Source organism: Antechinus flavipes, chromosome 5, assembly GCF_016432865.1.
Source record: "Antechinus flavipes isolate AdamAnt ecotype Samford, QLD, Australia chromosome 5, AdamAnt_v2, whole genome shotgun sequence".
NCBI classification, from domain to species: domain Eukaryota; kingdom Metazoa; phylum Chordata; class Mammalia; order Dasyuromorphia; family Dasyuridae; genus Antechinus; species Antechinus flavipes.
Genome location: NC_067402.1, coordinates 218376318 through 218402661, shown reverse-complemented (window position 1 = coordinate 218402661; position 26344 = coordinate 218376318). Strand labels below are relative to the sequence as shown.

Sequence of the window (26344 nt, the reverse complement as noted above, 5' to 3'; positions counted from 1 at the left end):
ATATGAGAATTGGGTAAAGCAATTCGATAGTTTATCCTGGGGAGAAGATAAAGATGGGGTGAGGGAGAAAAGGGAAAAGATTGCTATGAAATTTCTCTTTAAGTATTTGTTCTTCTCTGTTTCTCCCAGAAACATAAAACTTGATTCGCACTTTTCATTAGGGTGTGCACCCCAGGGATTTTTTTTCCAGAAGAGTAGTTTTTGAATACTCAACCATAAAGGACATTTTTATCCATTAAAAAAACTTAACTAACTTAATTGTTTAAATTAAGAGCTAAAATTTACTTTCAAAAATGCAGTCTTTGCAAAGAACTTTTTAATATAATGTTTCATAATTTGGGATCTAGAGACCTCTAAAAGAGTCTATATATAGATTTTAGGGTATCTATAGACTTGGATGGGGAAAAATTGTTATTTTCATTAACCTCTAATTGAAATTTATTGTTTCCTTCAATTATTTAAAAATATTATCCTGAGGAGTCTGTAGGTTTTCCCCAAACATGGACTAAAATGGTCCATAATCCCCCCCAAAGGTCAAGTCTTTCCCTTTATTCTAAAACAGAAAACATTTTCATCTTCCTAGCTGGATCATGCTCCTCTACCCCTGCATTTGTACAGTTAAACTGGTAGTAGAGTTTAAGTTCCTTTTGGCCTTCCTATCCTGCACCAGCCTGAACCCAATTCATATGCAACAGAAAATAAATCGAGTAGAGTAATCACAGGGGGAAAATGATTAAGATGATTTTGCCTTGACTTTGCTGTAGTAAAGAGGCAAGCTTCCTCATTGGGGAAGAGGAAAGAAGTGGGTTCTCTGTATCTATATCCTCTCCACTGAGCTCCATTAGTCACAATCACCATGAATCTGGAAGAGGCACAGAGAGAATATAGTCATTAGATCCCTCACTAAAGATGTTCAGATTAATCCTTAGAAGCCCACTGGTGATTGTGCAGGGCGAGCTAGTTGTCTCTCATTGTTTTATTGAGGGATTTGGCCACAGAAATACTTTCCAGCTCTGAAATTTGGTTCCTAAAGTATTTATAAGGCACCTAGGTGGTGAAATGGAGAGCTGGACTGGAGTTAAGAAGAACTGAGTTTAAATGCGGTCTCAGACACTGACTGCCTCTGTGATTTCCAGGCAAATCACTTAATCTTTCTCTACTTCAGTTTCTTCATTTATGAAATGGGAATGATCACAGGCCTACCTCATAAGACAAATGTGAGAAACCTATTCTGAATCTTAAAGTGATATACAAATGTTAGCGTGAGAAGGTCCCTTCTTTATGAAACATTTTAATTCATTATTTTTATTAATTCAGTGTCTTTCAACATCAATTCCCCTAGACAATAAGATCCTAAAAGGAAGAGATTGTAAATGTTTATTAATATGCACAGCATCCATCTACTGAATAAAAATTCAGTAGAATTTTTAGCGAAAAATTTTAGCGAAATCATTTCAAGATTTTTACTTGAATAACATGATTGTAGTGTTGTTTCACAACTTCCAATTTGGAGGGTTAGAGGATGAGATTTTTCCTTATATTCAAAGTCTGAAAATAGAAAATAGACAGTCTAAAAAATTATATCCTATTGCAAATTACTCCCAACAACTTCCTCATCATTATTTAATTTGGAGAATTGGGAACTGATTATATTTATTGGGTAAATATTTGGAAGGAAATTGTCCTCTTCTTGATTTTGGCATTACATTTCAGCAAAAAACTGAGAAGACTGTGTCATTGGCTCTCCTGAGAAAGCAATGCAACTGGGTGTAATGGAAAGACCACCAGCTGAAGAATCTGAAGACCTAGGTTTGGATCCCACCTCTGCTACAAACTTATATGTGCAACGTTGGAAAAATCACTTCAATTTTCTGGATCTCAGTTTGCTTATCTGTAAAACTGAAAGAATAATACTTTCCCACCTATCTCACAGAGTTATTGTAACAAAATGTTTTGTAAACCAAGAAAATATTATGTAAATGTAGGTTGTTCTTCTTCTTATACTCTTTGTGGTTTCCCAGCATTATAGAGGATTTCTGACCCTGGGAACCTTATCCTAGGTTTGCATTAAGCATTGGCTTGGTGAGAGATGCTCCTTATGAAAGACATAAAAAATCCTGGGGAGGGAGGTTTCAGATGAAATAAACGGCTTCTCACACTCAGCCACACTGGGACTCCCGTGCACTTTACCAGATCCCAATACCCCTTCTCAGTGCCTCAGAGGACACTGTCTGCTGGCTTTGGGAGGTATCGGCTCAGAATGAAGTCTGTCAGCGCTGTGGGGAACTTGGCCAGTGGAAGGTAGAGAAGTTTGGCGTCCAGGCCAGGATTATAGCGGATCCGGGGATTTCGAGAGGTAAGAGCGTGCTCTAAACAGTCTGTGACCTCACTGATTTTCGGTTCTGCCAGTCTGGTTATATTTTTTAAGTTTTTCGTGTCTGTATTAGAGGAAAAAGAAAATTAAAAGTTCAGTGATTCTGCATAAAATTGTCTCCTTTTCCTGACTTCTCCTTTGATGCTTATCTCTTCTAATTCTTCTATGAGATTCTAAAACTCTCTGCCAATTACTCCCCCATGTCTCATTATTATTTCATTCATTCATTCAATTAAACATTAATTGTACCCCAGTTATGTGCAGAAATGCTGAGAAAAACACAAAGGAAATTAAAAAAAAATGACTCCTGTCTTTAGGAGACTATAATCCATTGGAAGAAACTGGACATACTACATATGAAATAGTGACAAATAGATCTTAAATCAGATGACCTGGGAAGGATCACTGTTTTGCGTGCCCTTAATATAGCTTATAAATTTCTGCTCTGCTACTTGCTACCTGTATGACTTTGGGAAGGTCCTTAGATATCTCTCTACCTACATTTTTTCATCTAGAGATTGAGAACCTTGACTCACATTTTACAAGAAAAAAAAAATGAGGTCATTTACTATAAGTTTTCTTTCTCCCTGTTCCTTATCTCCATTCATTTATATGTCATCTTCCATTATCTTCTCCTTCCTCTCTGTCTCATATGATGGGGTAGCCTTACTCCTGTCTCATCCTATTTCTTCCAACAGATGAGCCCTTCTGCCATCCCCCTTTCATTTATTTTCAATATCTCCATATCTACTGGCTCATTCTTTACTGCCTGCAAACATACTCATGTCTCTGCCAGCCTGAAAAAAATCCTCATTTGATCTTTCCATCCCCACTGACTATTATCTTTTATCTCTTTTTGCATCTCTAATGCTTAGCACAATTCCTCGCATTTAGTAAGCACTTAATAAATGTTTATTGATTTACTATAAAAAGACCCTCCAGCTAATCAATGTCATTTTCATTGGAGAGCATTGCGGGAGAAGGAGGGGGTGGGGAGAGAAGGAAAGAGGGAGTTTTGAGGAAACAATGATATAGACTGGTAACCCAAAAGACTTAAGATTATATAGAAAGGACAGTTTTTCAAAAGACACTAATAAATTGGAGGGCATTCCGAGGAAGAGGATTAAAATAATGGAGAATCTCATGATCATGCCATCTGAGGATGACTAGAAGGACCTGTGGATTTTCAGAGAAGAGAAGAAAAGACTCAGGAAGGACTTTATAGATGATTTCAAGTATATGAAGGGCTTGCACATGGAAGAAGACAGAATGATTCTATTAGGCCTCAGAGGGTAGAACAAAGAACTATGAATGAAAGTTGAAAATTTCCCCAATAATTAGACCTATCAAAAATGGAATGGGCTCTCTCAGGAGGAAGTAGATTCTTAGTGAAGTTCTTCCAGCAAAAGCTAGAAGACCATGTTAGGTACAGTATGATACAGAGTGTTCTCCTTTGAGTCTAAGTTAAGTGTCCAGGGTAACAAAGCTGAGATAGGATTTGAACCATATCTTACTGGTCTTTCCACTCTAAGAGTGGAATTCTATGATCATCTTTATCACAGTAGTAATGTCTCCTCTCTGTCTTCATAAATGTCTGCACAATGTTTCCTATTCTTATTTACTGAGCATCTTCCTATGTCTTCCACCAATAGAAGTATCATCTAGAGGTTGTCTCCATGGCTTATCCTGTTCTCATAGCTTCATACCTTCCCAATCCTTATTTTTTTTTACCCAGCTCACATAGTTATCTTCATTTATAATTTTCATATGCACTCCAAAACCCTATTGCTACCACTTCTCAAGAACCAGAAGAAGGAAGCATTCATCCAACTTCTCTATGTTCAGATATCTCCAACTCCTAATCATTAAATTTTAGAGCTTCCCATGAGGACCTAGGAACCAAGTGGTCCAAAGATCTTATGCACATAAATGTAGTTACTGCAGTACATTTTGTGAGAGCAAAAAACTGGAAACAAAGCAGATGCCCATGAATTCAGGACTATTTACATAAATGAAATACAACATTTAAAATGATCAGTATGAAGAAAATAGAGAATCATGGAATGGTTTCTGTGAACTGAAAAAAAGTTGAATAAATAGAACAAGGAAAAATTATATGCTCAAAGATTACAACAATGTAAGTAGATAGAACATTAATAAAACAATTGAAACTGAATATGTAAAACTATGATAATTAAGTTTTGTACCATCCGCAATTCTTGGCAAAAGTGGTGGTGGGGGACTGTGAGTATAGAATATCAGAATTTTTTTATATGCTGGTTAACTTTGTTGAACTTTTAAAGAATTTTTCATTATAAGAGAAGAGCCTCTGAAAGGAATATCGTTAGAAATGTAGATGATATGAAAACAAAATACATTAATAAAATTTTTTTTTTGGTAAAAGAAATCAATCAGTCCAACTCCTTGATTTTATGGATGAGAAAGCTACAATGCAGAAATTTAAAATTACCTGCCAGAAATTATGGCAATGATTTAGGGATTGTTTTTAGACTGGGCTTGTGATTTTATTTGTAGAGAGGTATTCGTCAAGAAATTCCATCTCTTGTCTGCACCCTCCATTCTCTCAGTTTCTAAATGGCTTATAGACATTGAAGGTCACTTGAGGCTTGAAAAGGTTAAATAATTTATCCAGGGTCATAGTACCTGTGAGAGACAGAACTTACATTTGAGTCTTCCCGACTTCTGATAAGCTCTTTGTTCAAACATCATGCTGATTTGGTTATTACCAAAACTAAGGAAGGAAACTAGCAGTGTAGATAGGGCGACATTGTACAGGGTATAGTTGTCAGTAATTTATTTGTCATCTTGAGATTTACAGAACATCTAACATGTGATTTTCAAAAATAAGTTACAAAGATCAAACTAGAGAAATAATATTTCTCAATATAAAAAAGATGACATTTGATGACATAAAAGGAGTCATCATTTGAACTACATGTGTGAAAAGCACCATGGCATAGTACAGAGAAAGTTGACTTTTGACTTAGGAAGTCCTAGTTTCCAGTCCTGTGTAAGACAGTTATTAGTTGTGTGATTATGTCCATCAAGTCATTTAACTTCTCAATGTCCTTAGAAAATGCTCTAAGATGATAGGTACAGAGGAATTGCAGATCTCTCCACCAGAGAAATCACAGGTCCTGACCAACACCAACAATTTCAAATTTTTTTAAGTAAAAGACTTTGAAAATTATGAGTGTATTCAAGTCAAATAGTAAATAATTTTCCTATTATTGTTCTAGAGCGAATACTTGTTGGAATACATGGGAGCCACCTGACAGTGGCTATTGGAGATCCAGCCCACAATGGATCTCCTCTTGAGAGAGCATGATACAAGGAGACTGAGAGGCAGTTGCTGTTCTCTGACTTCGCTGACTGAGGCCATTGCACTGTCTGATCTCTCTCCTCTTCCCTCTGCCTCCAATTTATCTCATTCCCAATCTGCAACACCTGTGTCAGCAAAGGCTGCCTGGTAACCTTTAACAAATACTAGTGAAAATCATTTCACTAAGAAGCCTTGGTCTTTCTGCCAAGGTTCCAAATGTATAGGACAGAATAAAAGCTCATGAAGAAGGCTCAACAAATAGAGATTTGCCAGACTTAGTTAGGGGAGTCTAAGAGAACCTAGAAGAGACCTCTGTGAAAGCTTGTGTGAACTTACAGGCTAGTATTGTGGTACATTTTGAATGATCCTATATCCTTTGGGAAAACTTATCAATCAACCAAAGAGAATTTATTGTGTGTATTATATACCAATCACTATGCCAAATTATGGAGATATAAAGATGTTGAATGAAACAATCCCTGCTCCCAGGAAGTTTATATCCTACTAGGGGAAGCAATACAGATCTATTTATTGTGTAAGTGTGTGTATCTCTATATATAATAAAAAACAAAATAGTTTGAGAAAGAAGACCTTAGCAGATGAGGAGATCAGAAAAGACTTTAATAATGTTAGAAGAGAATGCTTAAGCTCCATTCTGAAGAAAGAGAGAAATTCTATGAGGTGAAAGTGAGAAAACTGCCTTCTAGAGAAGATGGCCAATACAGATAGGAGAGGTAGTGTAGTGTGCGAGAAACAAAGAGAAAATCTGTTTGCTTGGATTGCAAAATGTAGAAGAGAGACTACTGCACAAAAAGGCTGGAAAGGTAAGTTGTAAAAAGGTTAAAAAGCAACACAGCAAAATTTATATTTTTTTTTCCAAAGATAATAAGAAGCCACAAGAGTTTATTGAGTAGGATGAAAATCCATGATGAAATCCATGCTCAAGTAAAATCACTTTGCCTGCAGTGAGGAGAGACCAATTAAGAGGCAGTTTTAGCAATCTAACCAAGAGGTCATAAACTCATAAATTAATTGTTAGTTGTATAAGTAGCTGTCTCAGAATATTAATGCCAAATATTTGTTTGGTTCTTTATAATCTGCAAAAGCTTTCATGTACATTATCTAACTCCCCTGGGCTTTAGTTTCCTCATTTGTGAAGACAAGAAGACAAGACGACCTCTGAAAATCTTTCCAGCTCTAAGTCTGTGATTCTTGACTTCCATTGTTGATTTTATTCTCTAGAAGAACATAGATAGAAAGCACTAGTTGGTCCTATTAACATTGTATCAGGATTGCTAAAGCTTAAAATGGGCTGAAGTTGGCTAGGTAAGTTGAATTCAAGAAAGATTTTTTTTAGGCTCTAGAGAGAGAAAGAGAAGGAACAAAGAAGGAATTGCTTGAAGTAGATGGGACCATAATAGCTGGCAATGGAGTAAGAGTAAGCAGAATTGTCCAGTTGTTTTTATTCTTCTGTTTTCCCCGCCAAGAAGACTTTTACAGTGGAAATGATGAGATAAAAAGGGCTATTGGGGAGCTAAAAAGTGGAGAGAAACAAGAGATACTGAAATTTTTAGAAAGTCTCTCCTACTTTAGAGAGTAATGTTAAATGATCACCTGCACAAAAAAGAATTCATAGAACTCAAAAAAGATTTAAAAATCAAATGAGAGATATTGAGTAAAATTTTTTAAAAAAAGAACAATCCAAGAAAACCAAGATTATGAAAAGAAAATCAATCAACTGGGAAAAGGAGATCCAAAATCTTAAGGAGGAAAAAAACTCTTTGAAAATCAGAGTTGTGCAAGGGGAAGTCAGCAAAGTCATAAGGGACCAAAAATAATAAAAACAAAATAGAAAGAATGAAAAAATAGAAAAGAATGTGAAACATCTTAGCAATTGATCTGGAGAACAGATCAAGAAGAAAAAAAAATAAGAATGACCAGACTATCTGAAAGCTATGATTTTAAAAATCTTTATATAATACAAAAAATAATTAAAGAAAATTGTTCTGAAGTGTTAAACAAGAAGGGAAATTAGAAATAGAAAAAAAAATCCACCAATTACCACCTGAAGGAGATCCTGCAAGGAACACTTACAGGAATATCATAGCCACATTCCAAAACTCCTAGTTCAAGGAGAAAATATTATGAGCAACAAGAAGAAACAATTTAAATACAGAGAAGCCACAATTAGAATCATACAACACCTAGCAGCAGCTACATTAAAAGAGTGTCTTGAGACACTGTATATAAAGGAGCAAAAGACCTAGGATTGTGGCCAAAAATATTATGCCCAGGAAATTTAAGCATAATCCCGAATGAAAAAAAAAATTGATATACAGTGAATTGCTAGACTATCAGGATTTTGTTGAAAAAGGCCTAAACTTAATATTATTAATATATCAAATATATTAATATTAATTATATCAATTATATAGCTCTGGAAAACAGAAAATTGCAATCCCTGGAGCTAGCAGGATTGGGTAGTAGCCTTCACCTCAGCCATTGGAATTTTCACCTCTTGGACAACATGGGGAATCAGGCATCTGTGGGAGAAGACTGATGAAACCTCTGCTGAGAAGGGATGCCAGGCCCAGCTGTGCTACTAATATATATTAATTATATTAATAATAATATTTTAATATAATTAATATATTCATTTGCTATATAAGATCCAAGAGAAATATAAAATAAACATCAAAGACTAATTACAGAGGACTTAATAAGACTGTTTACTTTTTATATGGAAACATGGAAATATAAATCATATATGTAAGATTATCATTAGTAATTGGGTATTTAGAAATCCTGGAGTAGAGCTGAATCCAATGTGATTCTAAAAAGCAAAACTGTGTAGGAAAAAATAAAAAGAATAATTATCTTATACAAATGAGGTATGAGAGAAAGAACTGACACTGAGGAATTCGATGGGGGAGGAGAGCTGGTGGTTTTGGAACTGACTCTCAATCAGAATGGGTTAAAGAGGGAACAATACATAGCATTTAGAAGGATATAAAAGTCTTCTAAGTTGAGAAAGAAATAAGGGGATAAGGAATAAGGAGGAGAGAAAAAGAAGGGATTTTTAAAGGGAACCCTTCTCTCATCACATCTGGATCAAAGAAAGAACAACATATACATTTAGAGGGGGAATAAAAGTCTTCTAAATTAATAAAGAAATAAGAGGATGAGGGAACAGGATAAAGTGGGGTGTGTAGATTAGCAAGGGGAAGGTGGGGTATGTTAAATAACAGGAGAGCAAGGTAGCAGATATCAGTAAAGCAGATGAATCAGGAGGGATAGGAAATAAATATACGCAAACATAAAATAAAGATCAGGATTAGAATTTATTATGTAAAAAAAGCTGGAGTAGTAATCATGATCTCAGACAAAATTAGAGCTAAAATAGATTTAATCAAAAGAGAAAAACAGGGAAATTACACTATATGTTAGCCATATTAATTAATATTGTTTAGGACAATGTAAAATAAACAGCATAAGGTTGGAATATTGCTGTGGTGTATAAAATGATGAGTTGGTGGAATTGAAAAAATAAGGGAAGATTGCACTATTAAGGAAGATGTTATCCACCTTCAGAGAAAAAAGAGGACAAAAAAGCAAAGTATAGATGCAATGAATGTATATGTGTGTATGATTATAGCTATCTATCATCTCTGTGTGTATGTGTTTGTGTGTAGATATATATGTATGTGTATGTACTCACATATATGTGTATATGTGTGTATGTATATAATATGTAAAATCTCTTTCTATATCTTTCTGGAGAGGAGAGAAAGGGGAAAAAAGAATAAAATAAAAGTAAAGTTAAAAAAGAAAAGTAAAATGAGAATAAAGTAAATTTAAAAAATCATAAAGTAAAAAGTGCACAGCAGAGAAAAAAGAAAATCTATAAAGAAAAGATGGACAGCTTTGAATATATTGTATAGTTTATTATATAGGTTTTCTTGAAATGGATATTTATTGTTTTATACTGAATCTGCTCTTTTGGTTTGTTGTACACATGGCAATGTGCTTTTTCCTTTCCCATTTTGTATTTAAGTTTAAAATAAATAAATTTTTTAAAAAAAGAATTCATAGATTTAATAGCTAAGCCACTGTCAGTGATATCTGAAGAAAAATCTTGTAAAATAGAAGAGGTACCAAAAGATGAAAGAAGAACAAATCTTGACTCAACCTTTGGAAGAAAGACATGAAAATTATAAACCAGTGAGTTCAATTCAATTTCTTTTGAAAATCCAAAATTAGAATTTTAAAGAAAATAGTTAAGGAATTTCTAGTGAGGAGAGGAAAGGCAGCTAAGTGGTGCCATAGTACATGGAGGGCTGGGCTGGGAATCAGGAAGAACCTTCTTCCTGAGTTCAAATCTGACCTTGGACATTTATTTGTTATATGACCTTGGACAAATGCTGGCTTCAGGTCCTCATCTTCAAAATGAACTGGAGAAAGAAATGGCAAACCAATCCAGTATCTTTGCCAAGAAAATCCCAAATGGAGTCATGAAGAATCAAACATTGCAGAACAAGAAGTAAGGAGAGATCATACAAGACTAATATTTAATTTAAAAACCACAAAAACAAAGTTACTTAATTGTAGAGCACTTACAATTGCTGCAATTGCTGCTAGTATGCTGCAATTAATTTACCTAGCTTTTTAAATACTTGATAAAATGTACCATCAATGTCATTTTTAATGGGGGAAAAGATAAAACAGATAAGAAGATAGTTGGATTCCAAATAAGTCTAAAGGCTAGACTCAAACAATAACTGTTAATGTCATTTTGATGGGAGGTTACTAGAAAGTTTTTTAGCCTCTTGATTTTGTGATTTGCTTCATGCTGTTTAATGTTTTTATCAGGGTCAGGAATAAATAAAAGAAAATTGTGCTGATCAAAGCCGGGGTTGAGCTGGGATTGATGATAGCTACAATCCAAAAAGATCTTAATAGGCTAGAGTATTGGGCTGAATCTAACAAAGAAAACAATATGGAAAAATGAAAAATCATGGTCTTGGGCTAAAAAATTCAACTGAATAAGAGTGGGAAAGGCACAGATGATGGGATGGTGGAGAAGTTGAGGAGTTTAAGCCAAAAGGAGAAAAGATAGGGATGGGGGAGTGATGTCAGGCTGGGGAACATTGGGGAACACTGAAGCTTAAAAAGAGCTCCCCTGTAAAATTTGACTTGTTCTATTTGGCTCCAGACTCTGTGCAAATCACTTATCCTCCCCCAAAATGGGACAGGGGATGTCTTAGGATGTGGTAGGGTTCTACCTCACTGCAAGTCTTCAAGCAGAGGCTATAAGAACATTTGGTAGGGATAAGAGTAGATAGAGTGGGCAGAGTTCTAGACTTTGCATCAGAGACTTTAAGTTCAAATTTCACTTCGGATGTTTACTATGTGACTCTCTTGACAAATCACTTCACCTCTGTCTGATTCAGCTTATACATCTGTAAAATGGGGATAAAAATAACACCTTATCTCCTAGGGTTGTTGTGAGGGTAGAAGGACATAGTATTTATATAGTGATTTAATTTTTGCAAAGCTTAAAACTTTTGCAAAACTTAAAGCACTATATAAATGTTATCATGATTATATTATTAAATTTTCCTTTCAGGTATGGATGGGACTAGTAGCTGATGTTCCTTCCAACTAAAATTCTGTGATTCAATGATTCTGATCATTAACCTGATGAGTTTCTACTTTAGAACAGCCTATGAATACATGGCTTAGAGATGAAGCATTCCTTCCTTCATTCAAGATATTTACTGTGCTATAATTGAACATGACATAATGATAGATGACTCTCAGAGGAAATCTAAATTCTAAAAATATTGCACTCGGAACCTAGTTGAATAGAATCCAACCTGTCCTGCGATTAGAGCTCTTGATGCAATGAAAATGGTAGGAGATTGAGGCAGGAAAGGGGCATTACCACACATAGAACATCTCTTTTTATGAAATCTCTTTTGTTCATGCTTCACATTTGTAATCTGTCTGGTGTTCCCAGATTGCCCTTGTTATACTTTATGGAAAAGTGCCTTTGTGTTGTTGAATTTCAATACAGCATCTCTAGTTTTAGCAAGAATCCTTCCCATCCCCAATTTGTTATCAAGCTATTCAGATTTATAACCTGGGGTTTATTCCAAATCTGTTCCACAAAGAATGGAGACCATTCCTGTATAATGGAAAAGTGCTTTTGTGCTATCGAATCTCTATGACTCATTTCATTTGTGAGTGGCAGTCATTTTCATATTTGGTATAGAGAGAGAATGACATGGAATGTGTAGGAGAATGTCTTATTAAAATAAATATTTAGAATATAGAATCACCTGAGTTGAGACACTAGCTCATTAGGAGGACCTGGTTTAAATCCTGTCTATTCCTTATGACTTGTGTGACCTTGATTTCAGCATGTATTCAATGAGGGGCCTCTGGGATTCTCTGATATTGTGACATCGGAGATGTCTTTCAATTCTAAATGGGAATCACTGGGTCTCTTTCTCACTTTGGTTTCATCTCTGTGGGAAGCTGAGAGCCCTGGAGTCTTCCACAGAGGGAGACAGACAAAAGAGAAATGAGATTTCACCCCATATTCTCCAGGCCAAGTAGATGACAGGGAAGCTGTATTGCCTCAAGTATCCTCTGGAGTAGAAAATGATAAGTTCTGTCTGCTCTGACCAAGGCTTGCAGCCTCCTGTCCTTGGAAATGGGACTCCCTTGTGACCAGGCAGGTGACAGAGGGTAGGCTACGATTACCTCTGGTTTTGATCTTGCTAGTTTCTTTTCCCTAAGACCAGAAGAGCCTGCAATGTGACAGGTGAAGCTAAACACTACCCAAGTGGTCCAGATATGGAGCAGAAATCATGACTATAGCAGATTAATAATACTAGCTAATACTTATATAGCTCCTACTACGTGCTAGATACCATATTAAGTGCTTTATAATTATTATCTCATTTGATTCTCACACAATCTTGGAAGATAGGTATTAATTTTATCTCCATTTTATAAGTGGGGAAACTGAGGCAAACAGAGGTCAAAGTGACTTCTCCACAGTCACACAAGTAGTAAGAGTTTGAGGTTAAATTTGAATTCACATATTCTTGACTCCAAGCCTGGCTCTCTAACCACTTAACCACTTTGCTGGAAGATTCCAAGTCTTAAGACTGGCAGCTCTCATGATTCTTGTTGGGCTGGTAAGCTGGGTTGGAGAGTGGGACTTGTTTCTCCCTCTATTTTTCTCTTGCTATAGTCTGTGATCCGGCATAGATCCCCTTTCTGGATCTTTTTGGGCTGCTTATCTTGCAAGGAATCTTCCTCCTCCCCATACATATCCCAAAGTACAATTAGGAAATATTATCAAATATAGTTGTAGGCGGATAGCTCCATAGAGGAATACTTGACCTATTTCCTTTGATTTCTGCTTTGTTCAACAAATTATGCAACCACAGTATTTTAAATATATGAGCTGAGAGAGAGAGAGAGACAGAGAGAGAGAGACAGAGAGACAGAGAGAGAGAAAGAGAGAGAGAGATAGAGACAGAGACAGAGAGAGAGAGAGAGAGAGAGAGAGAGAGAGACAGAGAGACAGAGAGAGAGACAGAGACAGAGACAGAGAGAGTAAGTGTACTGGATTTTGTTTTTGTTTGAATTGCCAAGGCTCTTCTGGGGCTTTCTTATTTGATTCTATACTGCCTCACTTGAACTCATCAGCTCTTGGGGGTTCAATGATCATCTCCATGCAAATGATTCACTGATCCATATGGTCAATCCTCTTGCTCTGGAGCTGTAGTCCTGTATCACCAGCCACCATCTGAACATCTCAATTTGGAACTCAACAAGTCCAAAACAAAACCCTTCCCTCTTCCCAACTTTCCTATTGCTCTCATTGACTCAGGATGGCATCCTTAGTGTCATCCTCAGTGTCTAACACTCATTAACCTGACATAGCCAATCTGTTGTCAGATACGGTCATTTCTACCTTTAGAACTTTTTTCATTTATTTCCCTTTCTCATCACTCACAGAGTTATAACCCTGGGACATGTCCTCTATCACGTTCCATTAGGACCACTATCATGACCTTCTCATTAGTCTCCTGCTTCATCTCTCTTCACTCTGAGGATGTCACTAAGGATGCCATCCTGAGTCAATGAGAGCAATAGGAAAGTTGGGAAGAGGGAAGGGTTTTGTTTTGGACTTGTTGAGTTCCAAATTGAGATGTTCAGATGGTGGGTGGTGATACAGGACTATAGCTCCAGAGCAAGAGGATTGACCATATGGATCAGTGAATCATTTGCATGGAGATGATCATTGAACCCCCAAGAGCTGATGAGTTCAAGTGAGGCAGTATAGAATCAAATAAGAAAGCCCCAGAAGAGCCTTGGCAATTCACTCTTCCACTCAGCAGCCAGTGGTTTTTCTAAAGCTTGGATCTGATCGCATCCTCCTCCAATTCCATAAATCCCATTGACTATTACCTACAGGATTAAATACAAAACTCTCCATTTGGCATTTTAAATTCTTCCCACCCTGCCTCCATTCCTGCTTTCTAGCCATCTCATACTTCACTCACCTCCACGGACACTAGCCTAGACACATAAAACCTTCCGTATCTCAATTCCATGCCTTTGACATTGTTGTCCCATATCTTTAGTATGTGCTCTCTCTCTCTCTCTCTGTCTCCCTTCACCTGGCTCCTGGTTTACCTGGCTCCCTTTAAGACTCTCAAAACCCGCATTCTGCAACAAGCCTTTCCTAGTTTTCCCCTCTGCAAATTCCTACTATCTTATTCCATCTACTCTACATATATCTTATATGTACATAACTGTTTGCTTGTTTCTCCCCCCTCCCCTTATTAGATTGTGAGCTCCTTGAAAGTGGGGACTGTTTTTTGTCAGGTGCATGGCAATTAGTAGGTGCTTTATAAGTATTTGTTGACTTGACTTGACTCTCTGCTTGAAAATTTCCAAGAAAGTAGATCCCAACATTTCTTGAAGAGAGCCAACTTCCCTTTTGGAGAACTAATTATTATTAAGTTTGTGCAGACCATAGAGCCTAAATTAGCGCTTTGTAATTTTCCCTCACTTATAGAATAGTCTTTTTTCCACAAGACATCCTCAATCAATGATTTTGTTAGACCATCTGACTAGTTAATAAGCTTCTATTATGTGTTCAGACCCTGGGAGCACTGAACTATTTCCTCAGCTCTATCTTCATCCTATAATCAAGCCCTTCCAGAAGGGGATGAGGTGGGGAGGGGAGACAAATAATTAAAATGACTATATCATGCTTTCTCTATATGGAGTACCAAGGATCCCCTGGCTGATATAAACAATAGACAAACATGAAGTCCAGGGTCAAGATTACATGTGAGCAACACAGGCTACCCATTTATGACTTCCCTTCCTCTTCAAGGCCATTGTGTCAAGTTCTTTCCATCCCTCTTCCCTACACTTGTTTAAAAATGGTGGGGGAGAGCTGAGTGATTGGTACTGTCCGGAAGCCCCTGGAGATGACCCTGCTCACCTTCCTCCCAGTCCTGCCCCAGCTCCTCCCTCTTCCCCCCACCATGTAGGGAGGGGACACTTACAAAGGTAGTAGTACTGCTCTCCATAGCTATTCCTTGTCTCCTGGGGGAGCCGCTCCCACAGTTGTCTCATGCGTTGTTCTATGTCTTCCGTGCCCAGAATGGAGGTCCGGTAGTTTCCAGGCTCAATGATGCAGACTTTCACTCCAAAATAATAGAGCTCCCTCCTAATAGGAAAGTCATAAACTTAGTTCAATATGCTTCCAGTTCCAAAGACTAGATTTTAACAGGGACAATTATGTGTGGGAGAGGAGCGCCTCATCTACTTCCTGATACCCATGTTCTCCAATCAGCAGAATTTGTACCTGGGGAACTTCCTAACACACACACACACAGAGACACAGGAAGAAACTCATGTAAATGATTCTTTCTGTGTTTAACCATTACTAGCAATTAGAATGGGTAGGGCCATCAGGAATAAGAATTAGCTACTACATCCAGCCACCCACTCTAGGCCTCCTACACCCAACTTCCAGTTTCAGGGTTTAGAAAGGGATGATTGGGAAAAGACAGAATTGTGGGAGTGTCCTTTCTTAAATTCTTACAGGAATAAGATCTTCAGAGACCTTAAATGCTCATCTTCCAAAGCATCTATTTAAGGATCAGTCAGAAATCCTCACTCCACATCCCCACTTTATCTAGCTATCACCAGATTCTCCTATTATGCTTCCTCCCTTTTAGCCATCTGCCAGGATGCCAGGAGGGCTTAGCCAGCATGGGCATCTGGGTATCTGCCCCTTAGTTTCATACCACAGTGCCCACTTATTCTCTAGCATTTTATCTCTTTCTCAGGGAAAAAAGTAACAAAATCATTATCACCATTACTCCTGGAAAATATGTGAAACGTTATTGTTATATGGCTTCCCCTCATAATCCCTGTGACTTACCAAAATGGTTTCCCTAAAAACCATTCTTATATGTGTTATATTGTCTGGTAGAATGTATATTCCTTGAAAGCAGGGACTGTTTCATTTTGATCTTTGAATCACTAGTATTTGCATTAAATCATCACTAAATCAGTGCTTACTAATTGACTGAAGCTTGATCTTCTCAATATGGTGGCTGAACCTTCTACTAGATGGATTTCTTTTTTATTCTGGGTCGTCTATAGAGAAAAAGATAGTTCAATTCTCCTCAACTTCCTATTCCTATTTCTGTTCCTAAATAAACATTGAAAAATTCTTTACTGAGGAAGGATACAGGGTGAAATCTAGGTGATGAAAAAATAAAACAAAACAAGAGATATTCAATAAAGATCTCTTCCTTTTTTTTCTTTCAGAATTGATTTTTATGGAAATGTTTTGCATAACTTCACATGTGGTTTTTTATGTTAAACATGGTAAAATATACATAAATCCAATATAGGCATACATATTTATACAATTATCTTGCTGCACAAGAAAAATCAATAAAGATCTATTTCTTAAAAAGAAAGATCCAAATGCAAGCCTTCCTTTCTGACTTGGTCCTATACAAGGAGAAAACAATGAACCACATTCCTCTTTCAGAGCTTTCCAGACTGGAAAACTCTCCTTAGTTTGGGACTGACAACCCTGAGGGGAACTTGCTTTTTTCTACTTAATGAAGGACAGAGCAGGGGATAAACTGGGTTGGGGAAAAGGAATGGAGTCGCTTCACCTGATGCTATCAGAGAAGGCTTCCACACCAAACTTGGAGACGCAGTAACCACCGCCAATGACTGCCACGCGGCCCCCACTGCTGGACATGTTGACGACCCTGCCCCGGGCTCTCTTGATCATTGGAAGCATGTTCAGAGTCACCTCAATCATTCCTATCAGGTTCACATTTATCACTTTTGCAAAGTCCTCCTTGGTCAGCCACTCATTGGGGCCACTGGGTAGGCCCACTCCAGCATTATTCACCAGGCCCCAGAGCCCTGAGGGAAGGGAGAAGTAAAAAGAGAAGAAAAATGTTTATGGAAAATGCAAACAGCACTGATTTCATCAGTATAAGGAAATTCTTAGCAATCTATGCTATTACTTAATAGATTAGTCGCAGGGAGTCACCTGTAATGCATAAAGATTAAATTATTTGCCTAGAGTTATGTGGCTCATACAAGAAGGAAGATTTGAATCCAGATCTTCCTGATTCCAAGCCCAGGATTCTTTCTTAATGCATCATAGAACTGTAATCTAGAGCCGAACAGGACTTCTAAGATTACTTTTTTACATCTACAGTTTACAAATGAGAAAATTGCAGCCTGGGGATTTAAATCCAGATCCCAGCCCCAGAGGCCATGCTCTTTCTAGTAGATATGAATTTGTACACAAATTAATATCTCATGACACTCTGATCTCTAGCAGCTCCCTACAGAAACTCACATTTTTTTTTTTTTTACTACTTTAAGGTTATAAAAGACTTCCTCAAACAATATCTTATTTGTTCTTTGCCATAACCCTGTGACATGAATTATTCAGTCATTTCAGTATCTGCTGTGACCCCATTTGGTTTTTTAATGGCAAAGATATTGGAGTGGTTTGCCATTTCCTTCTCTAGCTCATTTTACAGATGAGGAAACTGAGGCAAACAGTTGATTTGCCCAGAGTCACACAAACTAGTAAGTGTCTGAGGTCAGATTTGAATTCTGGAAAAGGAGTGTTTCTGATTCCAAACCTAGTATTCTGTCCATTGCACTATCTAGAAGCTCAATAGTGCATAGTAAGTATGGTCATCCCACTAAAAGTGTCTGTCCATCAGTTAAGAAATGGCTTAAAATTTTTGACATATGAATGGAAAAGGGGCAGTTTTAGAGAAACCTGAGAAGATTTGAATGAACTGATGCAGAGTGAACTGAGAGAAGCCAGGGCAGCAATTTACATAGTAACAACATAAAACTGGTCCTGGAATCAGGAGGAGCTGAATTCAAATCTAGTCTCAGACACTTACTAGCTGTGTGATTCTGGGAAAATCACTTAACTCTGCCTCCTGAAAATAAAATAAACCCAACAAAACAAAACCAACAAACAAAAAATAGCAACAACATAAGCCCAACAACTTTGAGAGACGTAAGAAGTCTTTATCAATGCAATGAACCATCATGATTCCACAGGACTGTATGAGAAACTATTCTACCCACTTCCTGACTGAAAAGTGAAAAAGTTAGGGTGCAGAATGAGAAACCTACTTTTTGGACATGGCTGATGTGGGAATGTATTTTGCATATTTGGAATAAAGATTTTAATTTTTGTTGCTTTTAATGGAAGCAGGAGGAAATATATTTTTTAAATCTAAAGATAAATATTTTAAAAATTAAAGCAATGGAGACTAAGCAAGCTTAGAGGAAAGAGGACCGAACTTAGTGTCAGAAGATATAAGTATGAATCCTGACTTTCCCATAGCTTGGCTGTCTGACTATGGGAGTCACTTCCTCCTCAATAAAATAAAAATAAAACTTTTAAAAAAAATTTCATGATACAAATTTAAATGATTTAACTAATTATTATAAGGAAAGTTCTTTATTAAAAGTGAATTATTATTACTGTTATCGTAGAGATACCAGAACTTTGGGACTGGACTTTATACTAAATGAAAGGCCTCTTGGGACAGGGAAGGAGATGGATAAAGGTCTCCAGGATCACACTTGGCAGAACCAAGCTCTGGGTCTCTTGTTCCTACCTCTTGATCTCACACCTACAGGTAAATGAATAAGGCCTCCTCCACCTCCCACTTGATTCCTAACACCTCAGTCCACCTATTGAGGACAAGGGAATCTATGCTTGGGGGACAGAGTGAGTGTTCCCACTTAGGAAGATTTCTACTGTCTCATTGATTAGGCAGAAAAGTGGCTAGGTCCTTCTAGGTCCCTTTTAGGATGCAGACATCATCATTATTGTTAATGTGATGGATGACACAGTCATGTTAATGAGAGACTGTGGCAGAGTTGAAGAGACAACTGGTCTTGGAAATAAGATAATTTTTTTTAGGATACTTGCATTTAGAATAAGTGGAGATCTGCTTTGAGAGAAGCCATTTCCTTATGGGAAATCCTTTGCATCAATGAAAAACACAGAAACAAAACAAAATAATTTATGTGAAAAATATATTTTTGTTGTTGTTCAATTGTGTATTTATGGACCCCATGTACTATACTGTCTGTAGAGTTTCTTGGCAGAGATATTGAAGGCAAATGGAAGTTAAATGATTTGCCCAGAGTCACACAGCAAGTATTTGAGGCTGGATTTGAACTCAGATTTTCCCAACTCCAGGTCCAGTGTTCTATCCATTGAGCCACCTAGATGCCTCTTAAAAAAAATAAAAAATCTGTTTTAAGTAATGCTTTAACATTTGCAAATTGCTTTCCTAATAACCCTGTGAAGTTAATAGCAAATGATTCTTACTTTTCAGGTAAAGGAACAGGAACTTTGAGAGAAGAATTAGCTTACTGTGTGGAACAGTATGCCTGTTCCCACATAAACTTCATTCCTCTCAACCTACCCCATCTCTAACATATACTTTTCTCTCTCTGAGAGTCTCCAAGGGGGAGAGTCCTAGAAAGACCAGTCTGGTAAAGCTAACCACATTTCTTTTGACTGAGTTATTTAGGGTTATAAGAGATCCTCATTTTCAGCTGCCCTCTCCTAATCTCTGGGGCTGAGGGAGCCAGCCTGTCATCAGCAAGCCTTATTTTCTCCCCCAAACTGATAAGAAGAAAACATAGTGAGACTTAAGAGGTACATAATATTTCTCAGACTTGACAGAGTTAAACATTACTGTAAATGCCAGGAGGCAGGGTGGGAGCAGGCTGATGAGACCTTATTTAATTTGAGGGTGACAGAGGTTTGTCTAATTATGAGTCACAAGCAGAGGTAGAAGTAGCACCCAGAAAGCAAGGCTTCCAAGTCTTGTTTGTTGGTCATTCGACACTAGTGCTAAACACCAGCAGAGTTGTGCTGACCCCTTGGAGGGGCAAGGTGGCACATGGCACATTGCCCCCTTAGCTTCTAATTTCAGAGACTCGGGAAGCTGTCACCCCTCCCTCTGCCTTCACACAGGATGCTCCTTCTTGGGCAACTCAAACCTGATACTAGTCTTCCTTGTTCCTCCAGGAGGGACAGGAAGGAAAGGAAGAAGTGCCTTTTGTGTACCAAGCACATTATTAAGCACTTTACAAGTGTTATTTCATTTGATCCTCACAATCTTGGGAGATAGATACTATGCTGATCTCCATTTTACAGTTGAGGAAATTGAGGCAGATAAAAGTTAAGTGACCTGCTTAGGGTTGTTTGAGGCTGGATTTGAATTCAGATCTTCTTGACTCCCCATACAGAGCTCTATCTACTGCCCTAACCCTAAAACACTTAATTTCTAAATCCGGCCAAGTATCTGTTCCTTTTGACCTACATCCAGAACAAGGCTTTCCTTCTCTCTCTGTATGGATAAGAAGAAACAAAACTTTATCAGCCCTCTCATCCGAGGCACAAAGAACTTGCTTCTCTGGCTGCTGCTCAATTCCACAAGAAAAAGAATTATGTTTGCAACTGTAGGAGGAAAATGGGATTAGCCACCCAGAAAAAAGTATTTCACAGTCAAGGCTGTCAGAATCTCAGGGATGGGAAAAGCACCTGCTCTAGAACTCATGAGCCATTGGTTTGGATAAGACCCTTCAGCTCTTTGGACCTCAATGTAAAATGTGTAAAATAAGGTAATGATCTCTAAAGTCCCTTCATCCTGCCGCACACAGCATCTCTCTTACGTCCTGAACCAGAGCCCAGCCTGAAGCACAAGAAAAGGTGATTTATTCTCTTCAGGTGTCCCTCTGCTTCTGCTACCAAGAACATAACTAAAAACCAGTCCCTTGAAAGCTCTAGAAATATTTCTATAAGAACCAAAGTTAGAATGTCCATACTGATTCCTCCCTTCACTTGATGACCCTCCCTTTCCCCACAGAGCTGCTAAAAGGATTTCTAATGTGAAGAGAAGAGGGGGAGAGAGGAGAGGAGAGAGGAGGGGAAAAGAGGGATGAAAAATAGAAGTTGGATCGCTTCACACCTCGGTCTCCCACTTGGGCATTCACCCACTGGGCCGCCGCCTTGATGCTCTCTGTCTTGGTGACATCCAAAAAGGTGATCTGAAGCCGGTGGGAGCATGCCCTTCGAAGTTCCTGGGCTCCCTCCTCAGTGAAGCAGGTAGCCAACACTCGCATCCCTCGCTGATCCAGTTTCTGAGCTAGGAGGTTCCCAAAGCCAGAATCACAGCCAGTGATGAATACATACTTGTCGGAGAGGTTTGGGACCAGATTAAAGTTCTTAAACCATCGGTACATGAAGGAAATGTCCATAATGCCACCCATGGTGCCAGGATTTGGGGGAGAGGGGACCCCAGGCTCTTGAGACAGCTGGAGGCTCTGACCCAGGGAGGCTTACCCCAAGCTTTCTGAAACACACTGAGAAGACAAAAAATTACCCTCTCTTTCACCTCCTCGCAACAGGTACTACTGGGCAGGACCAAACATGGTTGGGGTTTTTTTTTTTTAATAGGCGGGTACCACTGACAATTAACTTTGATGCAAGAAATTCAAGTCTGACTTGAAGCCCTGTCACTTCTAATGGCAGCTTCCTCCTTATCTCTATCTCTCTCTATCTGTCCTCATTGGGACATTAGGGATGACAGGCAGCTTGGGTTACACCATGAATGTATAGGCCAGGGGTCCTCAAACTTTTTAAATAGGGCGCCAGTTCACTGTCCCTCAGACTGTTGGAGGGCCGGACTATAGTAAAAACAAAAATTTTGTTTTGTGGGCCTTTAAATAAAGAAACTTCATTGCCCTGGGGGAGGGGGATAATCGTCCTCAGCTGCCGCATCTGGCCCGCAGCTGTAGTTTGGGGAACCCCTGGTATAGGCTCTCTACCCTTATACAATGACTAGAGCAAAAATGTGCATAAAATTTAGAAAGTTTGCCACATCCAGCTGGTGTGACCTCAGTGCCATCATTATGAGCAAGTAATTATCAAGGTCAATCTACTAATGAAAAGAAGATTTAAATTGTACATCCCAAGGTCCACTTGAAAGTATTTTTGGATCATCTGCTCTCTAGATTTATTTATGCATTAGTTCTCCTCTATTCCAAAATAATGGGGCTCCCGGGCCTGGCCGAGCGCTGCCCTTCTCCGGCCCTCCATGAGCCAGGGTGCCCCGCCGCCATCCCCCACCCCATCGTTTATGGAAGTGATGGACAAGCCCCTCAACCAGGCTCATCAGCAGAGCAGAAAAGCAGACGGGTCACTAGCTGCAGGGAAATACACTCTTACTGAAGCCATGAAGCTGACCCAGTCTGAGCAAGCTCAGTTATCACTGGAATTACAAAGGGATAGCCACATGAAACAACTCTTGCTTATTCAGGAGAGGTGGAAAAGGGCAAAGCGGGAGGAAAGGTGGAAAGGCCAGCAGACTCCCGATGGAACCCCTCAGCTTCTGACGTCGTGCAAGATGGCCGAGGATGGGTCCGAGGGTCACAGTGTGCCTAGATCTCAGCAGTTTAGTCCTGCTGCGGTGCCGGGGGTCTTGGATAGAGACCTAGACACTCTATTTCTTCTCCTTTAGAAGAGGAAAGACCCGACAGAACCGTGCCCTGGCAGTAAAGTCCCGAAAGATAGAAGAACAGGCAACCAAGAGCGCCGATCTGAAGGGACACGTAGAGTTCCTCGTGGCCGACAACGAAAGGGTGAGAAGAGAAAACAAGCAGCTCCGTGCTGAAAAGGCCAGGCTCCAGAAGGCTCCCCTCGAAAAGGAATTGGATGTAGATGCTGACTTTGTAGAAAAATTTGAATTATGGAGCCTGGCTCCCCCTTCAGAGACTGCTTCAGCCTCTTCTACCTGGCAGGAGTTTGCAGCAAACCCAGGGAAAGCCAAGGACATTCCCATCCCCAACCTTCCCCCCTTGGACTTTCCGTTCCCAGAGCTCCCACTTCTAGACTCCCTGAAGATACTCTGAAAGGACTTATGAATAGTTAAATGGAAGGCCACAAGGGGCTACAACGGTGGTGGTAAGGGAGAGGAAATCATCTAGTTAAAACAGCAAAAAGGGAAAACCACGAAGCTAGGGATGGTCCGGTCCGGGTGAAGGATCACCTGACGGACCACTATAGGAGAAGGGGGCCTGGCCACGACATAGAGAACGGTCACTGTGAAGCCCACGGCGCAGCTGAGCAACTGACTGGGGCTGAGGAAGCTGGAGCCGGCAAACGCTAACCTCAGAGGGTCTGTCTCCCGATTCAAACCAAATGGCGACCTGGAATCACTTTTCAAGCAGCAGTTATTTTCCTTCTCTTAACTTCAGGGCTATGCTATATGTAATAATTAATCTATAATGCCATAAAAGATCATGCAAAATCGAATTAATACAGGACCCCAGGGCTGGCCTTGTATTGGAAAGATGCTTTCTATCATGCATTGACTGCATGCATTTTGTTATGCACAATTTATTAATTCTAATAAGGCGTGTCAGTCACACGCCTTCCTAGATGGTCCTCCATGTGCCACACTTTGCACTACTCCTAGCATGATGATAACTTCAAGACTATCAGGAGAAATGTTTAAATTTCCACTTTATGAAGAAAGGAACCAAATTATTAGTTCTGCTTTTTTTTTTCCAATTATCAGTTTACATAATTAATCAGGGTGCATCATAAGTTTTAACTTTTCTGTTTGCTGTATTAAAGTGTTATGCATCATTTAAAAAACACCTAAGGAATTATCCCTTTCTTTTGAATGGTGCATGAATGGAAGTAATGCTAGTTGGCAGTATTTGATTGCAAGAAATCAATAAAATAATTGTGTTTTATTTTTAAAAAATGGAAGAATAATTGTATTTATGTCATTCTGGCTCACTCTTCTGGTCCAGTTGGAAATAGAAGGTGTAGGGCTGAGAGACAGAGGTTCATAGTGATTGAGGGAAATTACCCTTGCTCCTATTAAAGGGAAAAGAGCTAATGATCAGATAAAAGGTCTCATTGGGCCTGTACTGGATTTTTGTAGTCACATTCTGGATAGGCTAAGGCTCTCTAAGGAGACCAAGACTGAATCATTTTCCAGGGACTTCAACCACTACTGTTCTCTCTCCATTGCCTTGGAGATAAGTCCTCCTTGTTAGTAGAAGAAATGGCACATGGTACACTGTCAAATAATTTTTTATTAATGAGTTTAATTAGGGTGCTGGCAGACAATAGGAAGGAAAGTTGGAGTTTGTGACTAATTGAATGAAGTAGGGAGGAGTGGAGAGGGAAATTAGGGAAAGGAAAGAATCAAAGGTGAGTCAGGTTTCTAGCCTAGGTGACTGGGAGAAAATTAATCCATTAATAAAAAGGAGGAAATAGGAGAAAAATCAGCAGGGCCAACAAATTTTCCCTATTAAGGGAAAGATAATGATTACAGAATCATTACAGAGTCAGAAGAGGACTCAGTGGCCATATAATTCAACATATATCTGAATAAGATATATTTCCTTACAACATCAAGATATTCTTCTTTACAACATAATTAAGTCTTCCAAAGACAGCCCATTCCCTTTTTGCCTAGTTCTAACTGTTAGAAAGGTTTTGGTTTTTTTTTTACATCAAGTCTAAAGTAATCACTCCCTAAGCATTTTTTAGGCAACTGTATAAGGTGTTCAAGTAAAACCTGATACTTCTGGCATGAGGGCTTGCTGGATCTTTATCCATTTTTGGCATCCCCCTCTCACTCAACTCTCACCTAGAACTGCAAGAAGCTGTAGCTTGTACAGTGGTCACACCTGGATAAAATTGTCATGGCAGATGAGTAACCACCAGATTCAAACCTATTGTTGAGTTAAAGGGATGTCTACCCCAAATATATTAAAAATTTCTCCAATCAAATGGGTGGATGAGATTAATTTGTTCCAATAGCCATTAAAGTGGTTGAAGCAAGCTCTGTGGCTACCAAGAGCATAGCCCAGTTTTGCCACTCAGAAACTGAGGTCAAAATCTTTTTTTCTGGCCTAACTTTAGGGATTTAAAGCTTAGGTTTAGTTAAAGCAAAAAAAGAATGTAAAGAGAAATTCAATGTACATCAACCCTTTCCACAATGCAATGGGGAACCATTACAGCTTCAATATTTTGCAGGTCATCCCAAGAAATTAAATGGGAATTTTTTGGGAAGCCTCAGATGATATTGAAAGCCAGACAACACAGAAAAAGTTTAAAAACTCAGAAATGAATGAAGTATATGTATAGTATTGTGTAATATCAACATATTTTATCTTTTAATACCATAATAATTCAGATTTCTTCTCTAGTATGAAGGGAGAACTAAAAAATTTTACACATATTATCCAGATCACAGGGACATGGTGCCCCTGATGCCTGCTATGTAAAAGGGATAACTATACTGTGTAAATCAAGTTTAGGACAGCTATCTTTTTCCTTACCAAATATATACATACATAAGATATTCATAAGCATGTGGATGTCAACAAACACCAGTAATAATTATTGTTACACTATTCTAGGAGACTGATTCTTAATATGTCAAAGCATGAAGCCTTTTGTGGGACTATTGAATCATCAGTTCACCTTCTCCTTGGTTCTGCACAGTTCAAATGGTTTCCTTCAAATTCATATCTTCTAGCATAGTAGGCAGGGATTGAGCCCATCTTTTTGAAAGAAGAAATTTTTCCTATTGCCAGGCAAAGAATTCAGGATTTCTTGATCTCTCAGACTCAGGAGGTTGCCTGAAAGGCTGGAAATTTCCATTTCAGGATGGCTGTTCAGTTATCTATACTTGGCAAAGAAACAGAAATCAGAAAAGTTGATTATGGGTCTAAGGCCCAGGCAAAGTCAAAACACATACTTTAGCAACAACTACATGTGTTCATAGTTCAATATTTGTACTGGCAGGGAGAGAGGTCCAGGCCGTTCCATCTCTACAGGGAAAGGTTTGAAGAGCCTTTATACTTTACTTCTCAAGAATGGAACGAGAGAACTGATGATTAACCCCAAAATTCATAAGGTCCTCCTCTTTTCAAAGAAGGTGAGGAAGATGCCAAAGTAATCT

At 38.5% G+C, this 26344-nt stretch overlaps 1 protein-coding gene and 1 pseudogene across 1 annotated transcript; one reads left to right on the top strand and one right to left on the bottom strand.

Annotated features, from left to right (window-relative positions):
* Positions 1 to 1234: 1234 nt before the first annotated feature.
* SDR9C7 (short chain dehydrogenase/reductase family 9C member 7) lies at positions 1235 to 21710 on the bottom strand. Its single transcript, XM_052000671.1, has 4 exons — positions 21326 to 21710; positions 16955 to 17213; positions 15320 to 15483; positions 1235 to 2438 (listed from the first exon to the last, which is right to left on the bottom strand). The coding sequence occupies exons 1-4, from the start codon at positions 21624 to 21626 to the stop codon at positions 2218 to 2220; spliced, it is 945 nt and encodes a 314-aa protein (XP_051856631.1). The 5' UTR covers positions 21627 to 21710; the 3' UTR covers positions 1235 to 2217.
* Positions 21711 to 22495: 785 nt separating this feature from the next.
* LOC127538139 (nuclear receptor-binding factor 2-like) lies at positions 22496 to 23287 on the top strand (annotated as a pseudogene).
* The last annotated feature ends 3057 nt before the right edge of the window (positions 23288 to 26344 follow it).